At 38.2% G+C, this 21,414-nt stretch overlaps 1 protein-coding gene across 9 annotated transcripts in view; it reads left to right on the top strand.

The window, feature by feature from the left end:
- DENND1A (DENN domain containing 1A) overlaps nt 1-21,414 on the top strand; it is a 543,770-nt gene that overhangs the window by 184,328 nt on the left and 338,028 nt on the right. For all 9 annotated transcript variants that reach the window (XM_059073023.2, XM_067040763.1, XM_059073026.2 and 6 more), the window contains exon 5: nt 1,429-1,548. In XM_059073023.2, coding sequence (XP_058929006.1) covers nt 1,429-1,548 — 120 coding nt within the window. The remainder of the gene's footprint in view (nt 1-1,428; nt 1,549-21,414) is intronic.

Genomic DNA, 21,414 nt, shown 5'->3' on the forward strand with positions numbered 1-21,414 from the left:
TGTCCCCTTGACAGCTCTATAACTTTTATAGAAATGTGTTCCTTCTCCTGACTTGTGTAAGGTGGAGGGATAGCATTACTTACTTACACCTGTTTTATTACCACATTGCTTTTAAATTGCTACCTTGTTTTTGTTCACCTTCCTAGTTAAAAAAGGAGAGTTGGAACATTCTTTTCTTTCTGAATTATTTTCTTGTACTCTCTAACCACTCCTGGAGGGCTGGAATTGTTTCATTTAATATGACCAGTAGGGTCCATTGACCTTTTGTCCTGGAATACCTTGAAAGTCTCTTTAATTTTCTTATGTGGCCTGTATAAGGGATTTTTAGGAAAAAAAGGCTATCCATATTTGAAAACTTAATTCACATCCTATCAAAAAACTCAATCAGTCTGCCTTTGGAAAAGGCCTGGTGAACCATGATTTTTCATTTCTACTGACAATTTATAACAGATTATAGGTGAGAGCATCAATTTGAATATTTTATCAATTTGACTTTAAAAAAGAATTTCTAGATTAATGTGATTAGTAATATGCTTTTTAATTTTTTGAAGCAGATATTTTCTATTTTATGTGTGGTTTGCTGATTTTTGTGTTGATGCAGGAATTTTTAGCTTTTATCTTAAATGTTTTTCTTTAAAACCTTGTTTCCATTTCTTAGAAAATACCTTGCATTGATAAGACATTTGCTATTTCTGTCCTGTAAGATATAAAATATATTCCTCATAAATTTGGAAATTATGAAAGATACAGGAATTTAGGAAAATAACAGCTAACTTGCCCTCTTTTGAATTCCAGGTCCTCCCCTTAGTAGCTCTGTGAACTTGATTCAGTTATTTACCTATTCAGTTCTATAGTTTCCTTTTCTGTAAAATGGGAACAGCCTCTAAATTCCAGGGTTGCTGGGAGAGTCCATGAGATGGTATAATATCAAGTGTCTAACTTTGTGGCTGGTACTTCAATTCTGCTGTTGCAATCCCTGTTATTTTCTGAACTAGAGGAATGATCAAGTGAGCATCATTACCAGCGAGCTGGCAGAGAGGGCTTTGGCGTCAGATGGGTCTGGGTTTAAAATTCAGCTTTTTGCAGTTTACCAGCTGGCACCTTAGGCAGTGCCACTCTAGGTTATTTCTTCTTCTATAAAATGAGGTTAATAGAATGCACCTTTCAGAACTGGATGCAGTGATCAACAGGGACACCTGCCTGAGCTCAGCAAGTAGGGATGACGTGGTCACTGCTTGCTGTCTTTTTTTTTGTTTTTAAATACTAGCTCACAGTCTGTTCCCTTGAAGTGTGTAAATTTTAAGTTCATTTATAAAGAATTCCACTGAGAAAGGAAATGTTACAGGTTCAACGACTTGTTATGATTAGATACTTTATCAGGAAACTTACTGCACATTCATTTTCCCCTTTGTTCTGCCTTTGCCGCAGCCTCACAGTTAGCCAAGTTGGCCAGAACTTCACGTTTGTGCTCACTGACATTGACAGCAAACAGAGATTCGGGTTCTGCCGCTTATCTTCAGGAGCCAAGAGTTGCTTCTGTATCTTAAGGTAAGGAAAATGGCTTTGGCTATTGGCTAGTTCTGTGCAACAATGTCAGCATTTGTGTTGTTCTTCTGTAATTAAATTTTCCAGCTGTTCTTTTTATTTTCCTATCTGTTTCCCAAAAGTCACTGCACTTGGGGCGAAGGACTTCACAATGTTGTCCCTGCACTCTAAGTTCTACAGATAATTGTATTTATTTATTTGTATCACATCCCTTGGGTGGGAAAAGGGATCATTGCTTCTGGGGAGCGTGTAGAAGCTGGGGAGTCAGCACGGCTTCAGTTCCTCCTACTGTTATCTGCAGCTGTCAGAAATTAGCCTGTTAGGCTTTCCCTTGGACATTTTGTGTATGTAAGATTATTAATAAAGTATGTGTCTGTAGCTCAGGACATCTTGCAGACACTGATTGTGTCCTTCTCAGAGTAACACCCCTGCCCCCTTTGGGTCAATGAGTGAGTAACTGTTTCCCAACTTGGCTCCCTCTGTAGAGGTTTGAAAAAAATGCAGAATCCTGTAAGAATGCTTCTTTAGGTCTTCTAAAACCCCCTTCATACACTAGAATCATACTTGCTTACTGCTCCATTTCCTCCTGCCAGAGACGTAAGGCATGTTCTGGGGTGGGAGGATGTGTGGAAATCTGACTTTGGAGCTGCTGGCTCTGGGCTCCTGCTGGGGGCCTCCTGAGGGGGAAGTAAAGGCATCCCACACACCCTCCTCCCCATCTGCCTTGGTTAAGTAGGTGTCAGAGGGGCCTGCCTCCTGTCTCTCTCTGCTCATGTGCAACAGCTCAGAGCAGGACAGCAGGGAGGTGCCCCTGACAAAACCCGGGTCCCCAGGCTTGGGCCTGGGGATAAGAGGCCAGACCCTCTATGAATTCCAGAAAGGGTAGTTCTCTGGTGTACTAGTCTCTGCACTTTCTTCTCCTCCTCACTAGGAAGAGACCGCCCCCCTGCCCCCCAAACACACACACCCTCACACCATGAGGGGGTGAGGGCTGACTTTCGAAGTGCCTGAGCTCGATAACTGTCAGGCAGGACTGCTACTTCTGCGTTCCTCTACACAAATCTTATTATCATTATTATTTTTAATCAGTGAAATCCACTTTCTTCTTCATCAAACATAGCATCTAATTTGGGCACTAGAGAACAACTGCTGGAAAGACCTTAAGAAGGAGGCACAAACCCGGCTGCTTTGTGAGGCTGCTGTTCTCAAGCGCACCTCAGTAGTCTAGGCCCAAGGATTGCCTGCCCAGGGTATTAGATTCTGATGTAAATTATTACTTACTTTTTTATTTAACGGTGTTTTTTCCAAGAAAATTTTCTCTTCCATTTTTGTCTAATGTTATAGTTCAGCCTTGGCTAGGACACTGCATATTTATGTAGTCATTCAGAGGAGATGAGGCTTTAAACCAAGTTCTTGAAGTTTTGCAGAAAGGTTTTTGTCCCATGGTGTTTTGGGTTATGTTTCTTTCAAAGCTTGGATGTGTGTGTTGGGGAAAAGGGGACTCTTGCCATTAATTGATGGCAATAATTGCCATTATTGCATTCTCTCAACAAATTTCAGAGAGTGGAAAGCTGTTTATTTAAAAATTTAAATTTAAAGATTTCTCGCATCTGATTCTGGCGTTTGACTCTGTGTGTCTACATGTAGGGCCATGGACTTCATGTTTGCGAGAAGCTAGTTGAATAGCTTCTTGCTGTCATCATTTAGAATGAAAAATAACAGCCATTTGTGTGTTTTCTGTCTGTTATACTAGCTTGGAACTATGGAAAAAAAATTTGGTGGGTTAATTCATTCATTTGTTTGTCAGTCCTTAATTGAATGCCTACTATTAGCCAGTCCCTGTCCTTGAAGAGTTCCCAAGTCGAGCTGGGGAGACAGATGATCATGCTATAATATGCTATATATAACACATAGAACGATCCCATGGCATAATGTCTTCTTACTATTGATAATCTAGTGCCAGAGGATAGTGGCTGTAGTTAAAAATAGTCTTCTGTGAATTCTGGGACATGCATTTCATGGGTATTTAACATGAGGGCGGAAGGCTCTCTTTGTCTTATCCAGCTTTTGCTTATATACAGGGCACACAAAATGGCACTTTCCCTGTGCTTGGTTTGGAAACATTGCTGGGTCGAAACTAGCATATGAGTGGAACGGCTTCTGTTAACCCTGGATGACTTGTTGGTGCCATGTCCAGTGGAGAGTGGAGAAGTCTGCCAAGAGAACATGGGTGGGATTTGGGTCTGGCTTACATTATAAGTATCATCCTCTTTTGCTGTTTGGTCTCCTTCCTTTAGTTAACCTGTGTCTTGAGGTTCAGTCACCTTTCTCAGTGTGCCTAGTACTCTAGCTCAAGTCTGCTTGGAAGCCGCCTTTACTTTTGTTTTCCATTTTTTCCCATGAGGGATGTAGTTCCTAGTGATGGCATCTGTGCAGACATAGCCTCCGCTGTTCTAGGATGTAGCTTCTTAGGGTCACTTTCTCTCTGGCTGCTGTCCCAAGCTCATATGCTTCCTGGCCCATATGAACGACTGGACCTTTCTGCCTTCACACATTTACCCATCTTCCCAGACTCAGCTCGGGCACTTCTCAGAGTAGCCTTCTCCAGGCAGAGGTAATCATCCCATCCTCTGGATGCACCCAGCATGCTTTGCACACTTCAGTTACACTCATAAGCCTTGATCTTCCTTTGTCTTTCTCCTATTGAACAGTTAACTCTTTAGGGGTAAAATGTGTCTTAAACAACTCTGTATCCCCAGCACTTAGTGTAGTGCTTGACCAAGATATTATGTGCATGGCTTTCAGAGACAGGGAGGTCCATTCCATTTGGTTGGAAGAACAGGAAACGAATACTGAGGGCTCTGAGTGAGAGGACAGGCCACATTGGACACTAGTTCAAAGAGAAAATAGGAAATCCAGTTATTGGTTCATATTACCAAACAATTCATGTTAGTCATAAGAGGTGTACCTTTGAGTGTCACAGTGGAGATTCAGTGACACAGTGGACAGACATTATGTCCATAAAGGACTAGGTCATCAGTATTTACAAAAGTTGAACTTAATTTCACAATGAAAGGTTCTTAGACATCCTTTATTCAATATAACTTATTAGGTTCATTGTTAGGGGCATTGTCTTTTCCTCCCCCCTAGAATGTAAGCTCCATGAAGGCTTGGAATTCTTACCTTTGTTTATTTTGTTCACAAATACACCCAAAGTGTATTTAAGAATGTCTGCACGTAGTAGACACTTAGTAATACTTGTTTTACGAAAGACTGAAGCTCTGAGTTTATTTTTAAACATTTTTTCAAAGTTGGTTTGAACTCTTGTCACCAGCTAACCTTAACAGAGATGTAGTTGTACTGAAGTATAAGTCTTGTTAATGAAAGTACCATGGTATATAAAGTCAAATGCACTATTTCTTCCCACAATTGACTGGTTCTCTCTATTAAAGCACTTTAATTTACCTTGAGAGTCACCATTATATTATTTAACTAGCTGCTAGTTAAATAATCTAGTTAATACTAGATTAAAAGCACCAGCTAGGAGAACAGGAGTTATGGGTTAGTTAGTTGTTCTTCATTATAAACCTAGGAATCTGAGAAAGTATTTTAGCATTTTTAGATAGCACCATCTGAGTCTAAGATATAATAAGTATTTACCTCTGAAATCTTTCAAGTATCATAAGACAAAGTGACCTAGATCACTTTTTTCGTGGCTTATATTGCCCAAATAATACATGCCCCATCAAGGCTAAAACTGTAATGAAATATGCTATTTATAGCCAACTTCTGGTTTTGGATGAACAGAAGGAACGCCAGAGTTCAAAGCCATAACTATATTGCTTGGGGTTGAGGGGAGTAGATTATGGAAGATAAGCCATACAATATTAAATTTCTTTACTCTTTATAAAGGAACTTTAAAAATATTTGTGTTCTACAATTTTCCCCTGTATATATAGGGATCTTATTTCAGCTCTTGAGAAAGCTTGAGTAACTATCTTTATACCCAAATAGGATTGTTCAGAACCTATTATACATTTTGGGAAGAAATAACTTGTTTCATCAAGATGGTATCAAAAATTTTTTTAGTTTAACATTTAAAGTTTTTATTCAATTAGTATCTTTGTATCTAGTGTTTACCAGGAATGAGCAATGTATAACACGTGGTCTTTGGCCTTTATTTACCTCGGGGTCCCTTAAAATAGACACAGAGATCTAGCCCCAGCTCCCCATATGAGAACCTTTCAGATGTCATATTCATCCAAGATTTTGGTGAGCTGAATTTTCTGAACTTGGTATTACAAACTGAAAACAATGTATACTTTTTGTCCTTTATGAAATATAAAATTGAATATCTTTCTGGGTGCACTGTTCCCAGGCCACCTCTGATTTTGATACCCACTTCCCATTTCACTTATACTACACTTACTGTCTTAGGAGCCACTTAATCTTTGGGAAGGGACTCTGTAAACAGGTAATTAAAATATAATGTGGTAAGTGCTATTTAAAAAAATATGTATGTGTAGGGTTCTTTGGGGTCACAGATTAGGCAGTGCCCATGTCTGACTTGGAGAATTAGAGAAAGTGTTGCTGATGGGTTCCAGTTAAACTAGGCCTTAGAGAATCAATGGGGGCTTGCCTGGAGGAGAAAGGGAGAAAAGCTCTCTGGGCAGTGAGAACTGGTACACAAAGGCCCAGAGAAATGAAAGGTATAGCAAGATGAAAGAATGATGAGAATTCTGATGAGAGGGTGATAGCAAGAGATGATGCCATAAAAGTCTTGGGGCCAGGCTGTGAAAGCCCTTGTGGGACATGTCAAGATTTTGGATTTATCCTATAGAAAATGGTGTGCCATGCGATGGTCTGGGGCAGGCATTAGAAATATTGTTTTTACACCAAGGGTAAAGTGGCTTTTGTACATGAAATTGCTATCTACACAGGCTTGGGATTTTCTGGTTACTGTTAGAGGGATGCTGCACATCACTTTGGGAGTAACACCTGATTTAGAGTGGAATTTTCAAGCCTCAACTTCAGTGTTTTGTTTTGTTTTTTTAAATTATACCTTAGTGAAATATGTTCCTTGGTCCTCGTTGGGGAGTTATTGTCCTTCTTTCCATGCAAATTGGCATGTGGGCTTATGTTTAAACGTTAATTGTGTTAAGTGAGAACCATCCTCCTTCTGGAACACTTTCTGTCTTAATGGCAGGAACAACTGTCGCATCCTTTTTTCATCTGTATTGTACTCATTTCTACTATAAACAGGAAAGCTCAGTTTTCACATAGAAAAAGAAGCTAGAAGTAATAGAGTCTGGTTTTGAGAACTTTGACTTCTCTCTTTAACTGCTCCAACACATACCGTTTAGGAGAAAAATCAGAGGACTCTTTCCTTAGGCAGGTGCAGTGGCAGAAGCCCTTTTGGATTGTGTTTTAGCTGCTTTGGTTTAAAATAAGTCTATGGGGGATGGGGAAGGGAGTTGGGAAGGAAGGCTGTGGGGACAGCTCCCAGATTTTTACCTTGAAAGCAGGTACTGCTGAAATACTCCAGAAACAGATGGAATCTCCTATTCTTGTTTTAAGCTATTTATGGTTGTCTCGCCTGAGGGTATCCTGCTATACAAAAATGCACAGCCTGATGTTTGAGGGCAGTTTGGGCATCAAAGCTGGGGCCCCTCTGGGAGAAATCAGCCTTTCTTCCCAATGCCTTAAATGCCATTTGGGAAACCTGGATCTTTCATACTATTTAACAGAAGACTTTCCTCTGGTTTTCCAGTGTTTCCATCTCTCTGGGGCCATTTGGTTTCTTTTTAATTCCTTCCCTTGAAAGTTATGATGGGTACAATGTTGTTTTCTGGATGGTCAGCTGGGAGAAGGCCTGATTGCTACGTAGATTATGATTCCACTTGTGGGTCCTGGCACATGGCTTCTGTCAGAAACTGAACCCATGGGATGGGGCTTGCAGAGGCTCTGGTTTACTAGGCCCAGGGCCCCTTTCTCAGAGTATTTTGAAAGGCTTGCGGGGGGATGTGCTCGTTGGAACATCACTTTGTGGGAGGCTGTAACTTTTTTTTTCTTAATTAAAAAAAATGAAGTGGTTGGGGAATGTTGCATGTCTTATTGCCACACAGATGCTTTCATGCTTAGAAATGTATAATTCTCTAGGGAGTCACAACTCAACAATAGTAACAAGCTGTACAGTTTTAAGAAAATCACCTTTAAAGAGGAGAAAGGAAAATAAATAAAATTGCCCTTGCTCTCCTAGCAGCCTGCTGTTTGAGGGCTGGGAAGCTGGACAGTTGGAAGGACAGGTATGTCTTCTGCACCAGCAGCCAGCCTCAGGGCCGTCCACCATAGGAGAAAGATTGTGTTCTCCTCCTGGTCCTTTACAAAGGAAACCAGCCTGTGAGTTGTGAGTATTTGAAAATCCAGGACTTTGGCTAAAAGAAAATTTTCATTTTGAGATTGAATGAGTTGGGCATTACAGTAGACATGGTATCTTCTTACTCTGTTTTGAAGGCAGAGCACTTCCTTTTCCTAATGCTCACAAAGCTTAGCGCAGGGCAGCAAGTGAAACTGCCCTAGGAACTCCAGGAGTATACTTTTTTGTTGTTGTTTTTTCCCCTCCATAGTTTATTCTTCTTGCTGCCTCTAGCAACTGCTGCTGATGGCTAATGTTATACCGTTTTGTAGATGGATAGAGTTAAGTCAGGAGAGCTCACTAAAGAGGACTTGGAAGAGAAGGGAGGAATCAGCATTTATTTAATATGCCAGGTGGATTACATAATTCTCATTTATTCTTATTGCAACCTTATGAAATTATCTCCATTGTAGAGATAAAGGGCTGGAGACTGAAAGAGATACAGTGACTTGGCCAAGATCTCACAAAGAGTAAGTGAAGGAACTTGGTTTGGAACCTAAAATCCAACCCAGAGCTCATACTCTCAACTGCTTTGGGCTTATTGCCACACCTTCCTTTTGTGTCTCATTCAAAACTTCAAATTTTATTTTCTTGCCACCAAGCAATCTTTACGGGTTTCAAAAGTTTGTTTCTCTTCATATATATTTAGATAAAAGAGCCAAGATCAGTTGTTTGCTTTTGCAGAATGATCTCAGAGGTGAGTTTAAAGAGCTCTTAAGAAGAATGTACTGCAGCCCATCCTCATTTTATATATGATGAAATTGAGACCTGAAGAGGAAAGATTTTTTGTTCCAAGTTCTTTAGCTGGCTAATAGCAATCTTCTGACCCCCAGTCCAGAGTCTTGTCCAGGATATGGCAATGATTTTTCCAACTCAGGAGGATAAGCCCAAGACCACCTGTGACTAAGGTTTTTCAGGACTCAGTAACCTCCAGTTAGCATCAAAAATTCACATCCGCTTTTGGCCAGCGTCATTGTAGTCTGTGTGAACAATCCAACCATACTATTACAAAGCAAATGATACAGTTTTATTTAAATCTGATGCAGGGTATGTTTGAATGGAAAACCAGTAAAACTGATCCTGCCTTCTGAGAGAAAGAGAGTCTTAAGAATTCCATATGAGGGACGCTTTTTGGGAGACAGGGTAAACATTCTGTAGGAGAGGCCAGTTGGTGCTTTTTGGTTGAGTCTGAGTGTCAGCAATTTTTATTGGACCTCCCTGCAAGCAAACCACTTTCCTACAACAGCAACAAAAAGCAGAATGTATTTATTTGAGCCTTATCTTTGCTTTTCACTGAGCAGGGGGTAGAAAGGAAAATAACTCAATATGCTTCACACCTAAAATTGCCCTTTGGATCTAAGCTGCACTCTTATTTTAAGAGCAAGATAGATTTGTGAATACAAAGAAGAGTCTGAATTTAGGTTTTCTGGCCCTTCCAATGATCAGTTTTAGAAGCAGTAGGAGGCCTAACATTTATCCCTTGTGGAAAGGCCCTGGAAGACTGAGATAATAGTGTACCTCTTTACATCATTTCAAACAGAAAACTCATTATGCCATCTGAAGTTTGAAGAGCCCGCAATTCTTACAATCAATTATGAGTCACTTATTTTTAAGCCGTAATTTTTTTGAGATTATGAAGATATACTTCCTCATTAGAGGACTTTAGAAAATTTCAGAAAAGTAAGAAAAGCAGTCTATCATCTTATGACTCCAATAATGACTAGATGTGTTTCTCTCCTTGAATTGGGATCATGCTGTAGGTATAGTTTTCTACCTAGCTTTTTCAGTTATCATATTGTAAGCAAGCATCTTTCCATATCATTAAATATTCTTTCCTGAGAATCTTTTTGACTGTATAACTTATTTTTGTGAGATTGATTTATAAGGGAGGAAGCTCTTAGTTATCTAAAAAAAAATTTCTTGCTAAGACTTACCTTCTTTTAAAAAATGCATTTGTTCCAATGAATTTGTCATTCAGCTAATTAGTTTGGTATTTTTGTTTTAAAAAGAAGCTCAACTACTTTTTATCTTAACGGTGTGAGCTATTACACAATTCTTGACAATGAAGAATAATTATTAACTTCTGAAAACAGTGAACATAAAAGTATGGAAATAGTATCAAAAGTCTTATTTAAATCAAATGACAAATAATGTATTTAGTTTACTTTTCCTTTCCATATTTTCACTTTGACATATCTTCAAAGTAATCCTTTTTATTAGTGTGAGTTGTGTTGTAAATTGCAAAAAATAATGTAGCATAAAGGGAATACTTTTAAAGTTACATAGCAATATAAATTTTGATGTTTAATATATTACATTCTGTATGAAAAGAAAGTATATGCATCTTAAAACTTTATGTAGAAATAACTTAGGGAATTTTTAAATGTTGTAGGTAAAATTAAGTTCTGTGCCGTAGTATGCAATGAAAATTGAATAGGTGTTTATTTCTCATTCATGGGACATATAACTTAACCTTCAGGAAAACTAAGGGCAATTGTCCTCTAACTCAATTCACAAGTGTTAGACTGCCACTATAGAGATTTGTAATCCTTTATCTATAATATAAAACAATATTTATTACAAAATTAATTCTGAGAGGCATTATTTATGGTTTCTAATCCATTGTATTTCAGATGTCTTTGAAGTAAGGTGGGTGGAGCTTTGTATGTGGGGTTAATTGTCCCATTGTTCATTTATTCAGTCTGGTATTTTAACTAGCTCTTTATGTGTATTAATGAGCCCAAAATGCAGCAAAAAATGCTGGGCTCTAAAAAAACTTGACATTTTAAAACTTATTTAAACGTGTGGTGGAAAAAGAAGTTGGGTGAAATTCAATGTCCTGTAGTTTTTTTGCCTGAGCTACTAATGACTGGTTTCCTTTAAAAAAATTATTGTTTATTTTTAAAATTCTAGTCCCATAAGAAAATGACAAGTCTTTGGGGGGATAAAAAACTAAAAGCCACAAAAAATACACCAAGTCAAAAGACTCTAAAGAAACTATATTTGCTAGTGTCCAGTTTTCTGCTGAGCTAGGATTTTTACCGTCATCTGTTTAAAAAAAAAAACCACATATATACTAATTTTCGTTATCATTTTAAATAAATTTTAAATTTGTACTTTTTCTTTTTTATTAGTATGTGGAAATATACTAAATGTTGATTATCCTCATTAAGTAAAGGTAGCCATTGTTCCCTAACTACTGGAAACAATACTTGTTTTTATCTTTTTTCTCTTTCTTAACATTCCCCAGAGATTATAATTCCAGGTCTTTTTATTTGAAGAGATAGTTTAACTTTCATACAATAGGACTCCCTGAATTTGTCCTCTCTTCAGATTTAGTACTTAAATTGGAATGAACATTGGTACTATATTTGATTTTTTTTATCTTCTTAAAAATTGGATTAATAATATAAAATATTTTCACTTACCCATCATTCATCTTTTTTCTTTTTTTAAAGGAATATCTATTTATTTATTGTCTGCGTTGGGTCTTCGTTGCTGTGCCCGGGCTTTCTCTAGCTTGGGTGAGCGGGGGCTACTCTTCGTTGTGGTGCGCGGGTTTCTCGTTGTGGAGCACGGGCTCTAGGTGCGCGGGCTTCGGTAGTCGTGGCATGTGGGCTCAATAGTTGTGGCTCACGGGCTCTAGAGCACAGGCTTAGTAGTTGTGGCACACGGGCTTAGTTGCTCCACAGCATGTGCGATCTTCCCGGACCAGGGATGGAACCCGCATCCCCTGCGTTGGCAGGCGGATTCTTAACCACTGCACCACTAGAGGAGTCCCCCCATCATTCATCTTTGTCTCAGTTATTTCAATGGTGAATTGAGGATAGTACTAACTGAGAATTTTGTTGTGATGACTAATAAAACAGCACTTGATAAAGTTCTTTGTGTGTTATATCTACTGTGTAAGTGTTTAACTACAACCCTGTGCCTTTCTTTTGTAAACTGTGAACTGTAACCTGCAAAAAGAAAGTGCACTGATTTTAACTATATGTACACACATACGTATATATACATAAGTGTACATATATATTATATATACACACATTAGTACACACTTACGTGGCAAATACTCAAGTAATCACTAAGTTAAGAAATTTCCAGCACCCAGAATAATTTTTTCGCCTATGTATGTATCCCTGAATAATATGGTATGGTGTTTTGTCTGGCTTGGAACCTGTACAGATTGAATTATACAATTTGGAATTCTTCTTTTGCTTAATTTTTGAGATTGATGTATGCTGTTTCTTTTCCTTGCTATATAGGTGTTCCATATTGTATGACCATACTACAGTTTGTTCATACATTCAACTGTAGGTGGCCATTTGGGCTGTTTCCAGTTCATGGCTTTAATGAACATTTTTGAACAGATATCCTGGTACACAAAGGCACTAGGTTCTTTGGTGTATGAACCTAAGAGTTGAATAGCCAAATATCTTGGGTACATACATCTTCAACTTTATTGGATAATGCCACATTGTTTTCTAAAGTGGCTCTGCCATTTTATGGTTCTGCCAGCTGTGTATAAGCATCCTTCTAGTCCTACACTGCTTCCCCATCTTGCTTTTTAAAGAAGACATGCAGCTTGCCATTCTCCTTTCACAAAGTCTGTGAGATCTAGGTGTTGTCCCTCTTTATTTCCCTAAAGATAAGTCTGGCCTCATTGTCTGAAGAGGCGTTGCTAGAGAAAGAGACAGTGCTGGGGTTGGAAGAGGCAAGTTGATCATCTCTGACGTAAAATGAGCTGTAAGGTGGCATGGCATAAAGAGCATGGTCTGGAGTCAGAGCAGGACTTGAATCCTAGTCCAGCTGATGTAGAAGTGTGCTTTTAGGTGCTCCATTTACTCTTTTTGAGCCTTCATTTCCTCATACCTGCTTTTTTTGGGGTGAGGACTAGAGATAATATAGGCAAAAAATCTTGGGAAGGTAGTCACTGGTACCTTACAACATTACATAGTGCAGGAGTTATCAAAAGAAGGATAGACCAGTTGTAACATATACATGTCTTTGTCATAGATATGATTTGTGTGGGCATGTACATAACCAAATCTATGTGAGCCTGGTCACATCAACCTGAAGGTGATACTTGGTGACCATGAGGTGGGCACTTACACACTGTGGGTCAGGGTGGAAAATGATGCAACATTCCTGGAAAACAATTGGCAATGTATATTTAAAACTTTTAAAATTATTCCCATTTTTGGGATCTCCTAAGGAGAACTCAAATATATTTATAGATACATGTATGAGGATGTCTATTATAGCACATAGAATGAAAAATTAGAAACAATTAATGGAGGGAGATAGCTAGGTTAATACCATTAAAATTATGTTTTTGGTGATTAATGACATGGAAAATATCTAGGACATAGTGTTATGCAAAAAAAGCAAGAGATGAATTTTCATATATGATATCTCTATTGTAAGAAATTTATAGAAAAAAACCTGGTGGTTGAATATCAAAGCATTAACAATGAGACTAGTTAGGTAATGGGATCACGGGTGTTTAAAAAATTTTTTTTGTATTATTATTTTTTTAAATAAATTTATTTTTATTTTTAAAAATTTATTTATTTATTTATTTAGGGGTGTATTGGGTCTTCGTTTCTATGCGAGGGCTTTCTCTAGTCGCGGCGAGTGGGGGCTACTCTTCATCGCGGTGCGCGGGGCCTCTCGCTGTCGCGGCCTCTCTTGTTGCGGAGCACAGGCTCCAGACGCGCAGGCTCAGTAGTTGTGGCTCACGGGCCTAGTTGCTCCGCGGCATGTGGGATCTTCCCAGACCAGGGCTCGAACCCGTGTCCCCCGCATTGGCAGGCAGATTCTCAACCACTGCGCCACCAGGGAAGCCCTCTTTTTTGTATTTTTTAATGAAGTAGTTCTTGCAGTTTTATCCTGTCAAGTTCAATCCAAATATTTATTGCACCACAGTTTGTGTTTTTTAATTTGAAAAAATGGTAACTACCTTCATATAGAACATGATTCCCAGTATAGAATGCCACAAATGGTAGTACTTTAACTACCAAACTGACCACTGATGCTCTAGTATGTGTTTTTGTCCTCCTAAGTTTGCAGAATGGACTTGAGCTCTGGAATCAGACCTGTGTTCAAATTTTGGTTCTACTACTTACTAGCCATAGGACTCGAAGAAAGTCACTTCACCTTTCTGAGCCTCAGTTTCCTCGTCCGTAAAACAGAAAATACTTCCCATAGTAGCCGTGAAGATTAAATGAGGTTTTTGGTGCTCAATTCCAAGTAATTATTCCTATGTTGCCTTGCAAGATTTAAAAATGCTATCAGCTATAAAGTGTACCGTAGAGGTAAAAACAGATTTTCAGGGGGAAAAAAGGGGCTGTATTGAATTTTCAGATTGATTTCAAGAAGCATCTTGATTTTAGAAACATTAAAAATGAGTAAGAGTTCATCTTAATTGAGAAATGATTGCATTAATTTCACAGTGGGATATTTAGCACCTATCCTATAGATTATCACTGTTTTACACTCACCTAGTTGACCTTTTAATTTTCTCAGAAATTTCTGTCTCATTTGTGTGAAAGGACTAGGAACCTATTCCCAATTCGTGCCTCAAACCTGCTTTTTATGGCCTCAGGATCTCTGTCATAACCCGTTTTATGCTTTCACAAACTGAGCCCCTGGGGAGCTGTCTGCACTTTTCAGTGTGATCCAGCTGAATTCCTTCCCTTCCCCACTTGAGTCCTTTGATTTGCCAGGTTTTTGTTCATCTACCCTAAGGATGGACTGAGATTGCTGAGCACGGCCTCTCTTGTGGTGCAAAGTGAGAATTGTTTCTAATTGAGCAGAAACATGTGGAAGGATCAGGAATATCTCAAGGGATTACAGAAAAATTCCAAATTTGTACTACTTACAGCTTGTGTTTAGAACAGGGTCTGCTGGGAATAAATGTTAGTTAGTGTGGCCTGTGACCTTAAAAACTGTTGACATGGACTTCAGCCAGAAACTAGCCACAGACCTCCTTTGTTAAACTCATTCATAGCTCTTTGAAAACTCTAGTCAGTGAAAGTTGCCAGCTCCAATCTAAGCAGAGCCCCCTTTTTTTTTTCCCATGCTTTGGAAACAGAGGACGCCCCTTAACCAGCAAGGCTTCTTTAATAAGACTACATGGCCTTAAACGCAATTGGAATTGACAACTTCCTGGCTTGGGTTTGCCAACTGGCAGGACTGTGAAGCTGAGGGGACAAACAGCGTTGGGGCGCTGTGCACTTGTGTTTGTGTATGTGCAGAGGAAACTGAACTCCAGAGCACTGCGATACCCCTTCACTCCAAAGGCAACACTGTGGCCTGAATTGGACACATCTTCCTAGTGTTCTGGCTGGGGTAGACAATTCAGAATTCTCTCTCAGCATAAGGAAAAAGAGAAAATGACTGCACTTTCTTTTTGATGGCGGTGATTCTGGCCTTTCCCTTCTTTCCTCAAAACCCTTGTTTTAATCTTTTCATCGGTGTTGTGTTGCTCAAATATAGAATAACACATTTTTGGATGGTACTCAGCATCCACTCTGGAGTTTTACTTAACAAATTTCAGTTTCTGTCAAGCTGAAGGGATAGTCAGGATATCTCTTCATTTTACTGGTTGAGGAAACTGAGGCATGAGGATGTTAAGCAGTTTCTTCTCCCTTGCTCTCTATCAAAAGGAATCATAAGAAAAGGCCTTAAATGATTTGCTGCCCCTGCAAAGCAGCATAGTAATTGAGACTTGAGACTAATATTTTCTCTAGTTTTTGTCTTTAATCCAAAGACTACATTATCTGAATTTAAAGACAGGGAGGCAAATAGAATGTTTAGAAAAAATGAATAAGTTAATCAGACTAAAAAGAGAAAGCAGTTATTCTGCTTACAAAGTTGATTTATTTCAGTACTGTAACATGTTGATGGTGGCTAGGAAAGCTATCTTGGTTATCAGTTGTCATCCTGAGATATACAATCATATCAGTCTATATCTCTATCTACTTGACTACTTGTTAAATTTTGGTTGTTGGAATATAATATTTATTTCCAGTTATGCTGTTGAAGTTGTTATTTTTAACATAAATACTCCAGCAAACTTATCACTTCTAAAAGCTGCTGAGGTTTGGTGTGATTTCAATCAGGCATGTGTGAGGAGAAAAAGGAATGTCACATTGGCCTAAGAATCAATGGCACATAGGCTAGGAATATGGAAACTCTATGAAGAGAAATTATATAATTTCCTAGAGACTTTATAAGAATTTAGATGTGATTAAAAGAGAATGCATAAGAGAACCTGATCTATTGTAGGTGCTCCATAAGTATTTGTTGAATGAATAAAATTGGTAAAGAAAACTTATTTCCCAGTCTCAGTATGTGCCCGTTCACACACACACAAATAATATCTCTTCCTCAAAACCCTTACCTTAGAGCATTTATTACTCCCACAGAAGGTAGATGATGCCCTCATATTTTAATTACCTAAAGTTCTAACCCAAAGCTTTTAGATTTAGTCAGAACTAGATTCAAATTCAAATTAGCCACATGACAAATCAAATCACTTAACTTTTTCTGATCCTTATTTCCCACATCTATAAAATAAAGATAATGAGATCTACTTTGTAAAGTTGTTAACATATAGGTTAAAATGTTATATGAAACACCTGATTTAGGCATTTAGAAACAGAGAATTGTTTTTCAGAAAGGAACTTATTATTTTCATCATTTGTTTCTCTCCTACCCTCTATTAGAGGGAGTCGTAAGAAAAGGTCTCAAATACTTTGCTGAGTCTAAGACTCTCCCTGCTCATACAGGGAATGTAGTTACTCTGAAGACCAGCTAAGAGTGCTTGAAATTGTCCCAAACTCTAAATACAATAGAAAATCTTTACTAGCCTATGGAAATGATGGTTGTTTTCTGTGCTTATGCGCTATACTAAGAGTAGATTAGATTGTTAGAAAATATATTTAGATAAATAGATGATTAAGAAAGCCAGATTCTATTTTTCCTTGCTTGTTGTCAGTTATGAAGTTGCTAGTAATTTTAGAAAGTTACACAGTACAGAGAATTACATAGAATTCTTTGAACTTGTGTTGGTTTCCTTTCACACAGGATTTCACTGTAAGTGCTCCCATTCTTAAACACACTTAGAGGTTGTTTTACAAGTATTAATTCTGAAGCTCTCCCCCATTTGAGCTGATGAATCCGTTGGTTTTTATAACCTCTCTATTTATTATGTGAGTCTCAACCTTGGTGTTTTGTGTGAATAGCAAATTATATGAAGCCCTTTTTTCTGTCTCCTACATTCCAGGGGTTTAAGAATGTGCTCTGAACAAGGTGGAGGAGGGTGAACAACTCTCGTGTAGAAGAGGGAAGATTATTTGTCAGATTTTATTTTAAGGGAATATTTTCCCCTAAGAGTTCATAAAATGAGAGTATGTCATCTTTTCTTCGAAAGATTTTCCCCCTAATGCTACCTCATTTTCCAAACTTTCATTAATAGCTGTTTGCAGCTGAAGCAAATATTTTAGATCTTTCTTGTACTCTCCTCCAGCTGGGAGTGTCTCTCACACATCAAAGGCAGATATGAGCCTCTCATTAAAAGATACTATGAGTTCATCATCTCAGAAGAGTGGGACCTGAAAACCTGAGATAACTTTCAGCTACAGGTCCTATCTAAGCTGGAGTGAGATTTTTCCGTGGTTTACCACATTTCTTTTCTCAATTTGTCACTCCCAGATGCTTTAAAGTCTGGTTTTCTCTCTTGGTTTTATTATATCTGAAGATTATCCTTATTCAGAATAGGAACTTAGTTGTAGGGCTTAGGAAAGATAAATGCTTTAAAATTTATTTTTAATAAGAAAATAAAGAATCCTCACACTTAGGAAGGAAGCCGGAAGTTTGCTTGTTATTTTCTCTCCTTCCTCTCCTACATGTGTTTTGTGCTAGTCCTTCTTAGTCCCTCACTGCACTAACTGCTCTAGGGTCTATAAGGTAATTATTTGAAACTTAAGTCAGCTCTGAAAATTCTACAAATCCCTCTTTTCCTACCTTTTGCTAATAAAAAGCAACACTGAAATCAGTTATTCAACAGATTTCTTGAGAGTATGGCAGAAAACTGGTTATGTCCTTCAGATTTTATTTTTGAAAGCATTTCTAGATTAGGGTGAAGGCTGGAATGTTATACTCTAGCTAAAAGACATACTTAATGTTTTTAGCTTCTTTTATATTTATATGTGCACAAGCATACATGTGAACGTATTATAACAAAATATTGCAGGTTTCATCATTTGAGTAATAGCCACAGCAAATCCAGATTATGTTTTTTCCATAGTATTTACTTTCCTTACTTTGGTCATTTTCAAGCTCTGTGTTAGTATTTTCTAGCCAAAGGTGAAAGTTGTCCTCAGATAAATATTAGGATGGCCTGCCAGCCAAATCCTAGGCAACCCAGTGAATTACTCTCTTTGATAGTAGAAGGGTCTAGTTCAAGTTGCTCTGAATGGCATTTAACTATAAAACAATAGCCTTAACAAAAGTTGCTGGTGTCCTTCAAATTGTTTCTGTACCAGTAGCCAATTCTTTTGGCACTTTAGGATATGAGGTTTGTTCCATTAATAATTTGGAGTGCAAGTTTTCAGAGCATTACAAAGCCAATGAATGGAGGGGCGGGGGGGTGGACAGAAGAGTATATAGATGGATTGAACATTCGTGAAGTAAAAACTGAAAAGCAAGCAAACAAAAACATCACCTCCCCCCCGCCCCCCCAACACACGTACATACGCACGCACAAACCCAGAAGCTGTTGACTTGACAGTTTTTCATTCTTTATGGCTCTAGGGACAGGTTTAAATTGGGAATTTTTATTTTTTTATTCTCTTGTGCTGTGTTGAACCGGAAGGCAGTGTTTGATGTAATCTGGCCCAGATGTCAGCAGTGTGCAGCTTTGTGATGATTATTTATCTTCAGGTTTTTACTTTGTAAAAGGAGAATCAGCAAACAGTTGTTTAGGGTCGTAAGTTTTATTCAGTGACTGTTTTTGAGATTCTGTGTGTGTGTGTGTGTGTGTGTGTGTGTGTGTGTGTGTACAAACTAACGTAGATTAGTTTAAATATGCTTTAAATGTAATTTCATTTTAGCTATTAATCTTAAAATCCTCTTTAACAAATGCTGGTTACAAGTCCCCTGATAACTGTTAATATGTTTAGCGCTTTACATTCTGGATACTGTTCCTCTTATTTCAATTTCTCATTCTTCTAGGAAGTTTTCTCAGCTAAGACCATTAAATTAGTGGGCTCTTTTAAATGGTCTTGGAAAAAATTTTCTCAGAATGTTAATTTCCCAGGATATTTGTATTTTTTGGTTACATAATAGCTTAGAATGTAAATGGCAAAATTTCAGTAACAGTTACCAAATAGCAGTCCATTTAGTCACTTGGATTTCAGGTGTATTTGTTTTAAGAGTATTGTTTTCAAAATATTTCCAAAGGATGGGAGTTGCTCAATCCACTGTTTGCCCCCTTTGAAGTGGTATGATGGCTGCTAACTCCCCTGAAGAAAATGGAGTTTGAAATCTCTTCCTGGGACATCCTGTTATCATATAATACTATTTTAAAGATCAAGGGATGCACATGAAAAATCTTTGCTGTTATGTTTTTCCAAACATAACTAGGTTTTCTTAGTAAATTTAATTCAAACTATACAATTACATAGTGACTGATTTCAATTCAAGGTTAAATTTTTAAATGTTTTCCATATTGATGCCAACAGTGATTCTAACCTAGTATAATAATAATTCTAACTCAGGCAGGATTAACTACTATACTCCCTTAGCTCACCTCACTGGCTTTAATGAAATTTTTGTCTGTCTTAAAAATACCAATAAATTACATTGACATTCTAGAACTTTAAGATCAATAGCATTACAGCATTGTTAGTTAATTAAGACACTCTTCATTGGCAGCAGTGTCGTATATAGGAAAGATTAGTTTTAGGACTTGGGTTCAAGTTTTGTGTGTACTTCTGATAGGCCAGGTGACATTGGGCAAGGTGTCTGACCTGCATCAACCACATCTATAAAATGAGTGAGTTGGACTAGATAGTTGTCAACGTCCCTTGAGACTCAAATTTTATGTGGGCTTTTTAAAAAAATTCAAGTCATCTTATTAAATTCCAGTGAGTTCACTAGGGCTTTATTGCTATAATTCATGTTTCTTGGATGATTCTTTCCTTATTCCCCTGAATGCGTTTGAGATGCATGATCAGAGGGATTCTAGAAGTTTTAGTACGGTCTTGCCAATGCATGGAAGTATTTAAAAATTTTTTTAATTGCTTTTGATTCTTAGCATTTTTGTCACTTTTAGATGGAACATTAAATATGAAACCTCTTTCATTCTTAAAGTAAGTAGGGACGGTGGATCTACGCTATTACTGTCTTTCCCCTAATAGCTCTCCCTGGGGAAACTAAGAGGGCAGGGCACTTTTTCCCTGCAACGTTGTAGAATGACCTAGCCTGGAACCCTGGCGTAGTGAGAGAATAACCACTGGATCAGGAGAGGAAAGACCTTGGATCTGGACCCCACTCTGAGACTCATGCACTGTGTGCCTTTGGGTAAGGTGCTGGGGTTTTCTCCCTGTTTAAAATGGTAGGGCTTCCCTGGTGGCGCAGTGGTTGAGAATCCACCTGCCGATGCAGGAGACACGGGTTCGTGCCCTGGTCCGGGAAGATCCCACATGCCGCGGAGCAACTAAGCCCGTGAGCCATGGCTGCTGAGCCTGTGCGTCCGGAGCCTGTGCTCCGCAACGGGAGAGGCCACAACAGTGAGAGGCCCGCATACTGCAAAAAAAAAAAAAAAAAAAAAAAATGGTAAATGATGATGTTAGTCCTTCCAAGCTCACGGTACAGCTCTTACAGATCATCTGTTCTCAAATACTTACTGAGATGTCCTTTTCATTTTTTTCTTTGTGCTTTTAGCCTCAATAAAGACAACATTGCTATTAGTATGTATAATTATTTTAAGGAATTTTATTTCTCATCAGAACTACATGTCCAGCTATGAGTATAATTGTAGAAAAAGTGTGTTCTGTCTTCTGTGATTTTTCTAAAAGGTCAAAAGGTTGTTTTGGGAATTCAGAATTCTTGGTTAATAATAAAACTTATTAAAAGGAAGTATACCTCAACACTTAACCATTTTGAAAGGATAATTTATAGAAGTTCAGGTAAATACCGAGTGCTGTGTATGCAGTAAGGGTGATGAGAAGAGATCAGGAAGCCAGCTTCTCAGTCTGCAGCATCTTAAAGCTTCTGGCAGTGAGTGCTGTGATAGAGTAGAAACAGAGGAGCTTTGGAATCAGACAGGTTTGGGTTTGCTTGCCATCTGCCCACTTGCCAGCTTATGATCTTTGTTAAGTTACCTAGCTTCTTGAAACTAAGTTTTTTTTTTCATCTCTGAAGTTCAGATATAAGGACCCACC

Source organism: Kogia breviceps, chromosome 8, assembly GCF_026419965.1.
Source record: "Kogia breviceps isolate mKogBre1 chromosome 8, mKogBre1 haplotype 1, whole genome shotgun sequence".
Lineage (NCBI taxonomy): Eukaryota > Metazoa > Chordata > Mammalia > Artiodactyla > Physeteridae > Kogia > Kogia breviceps.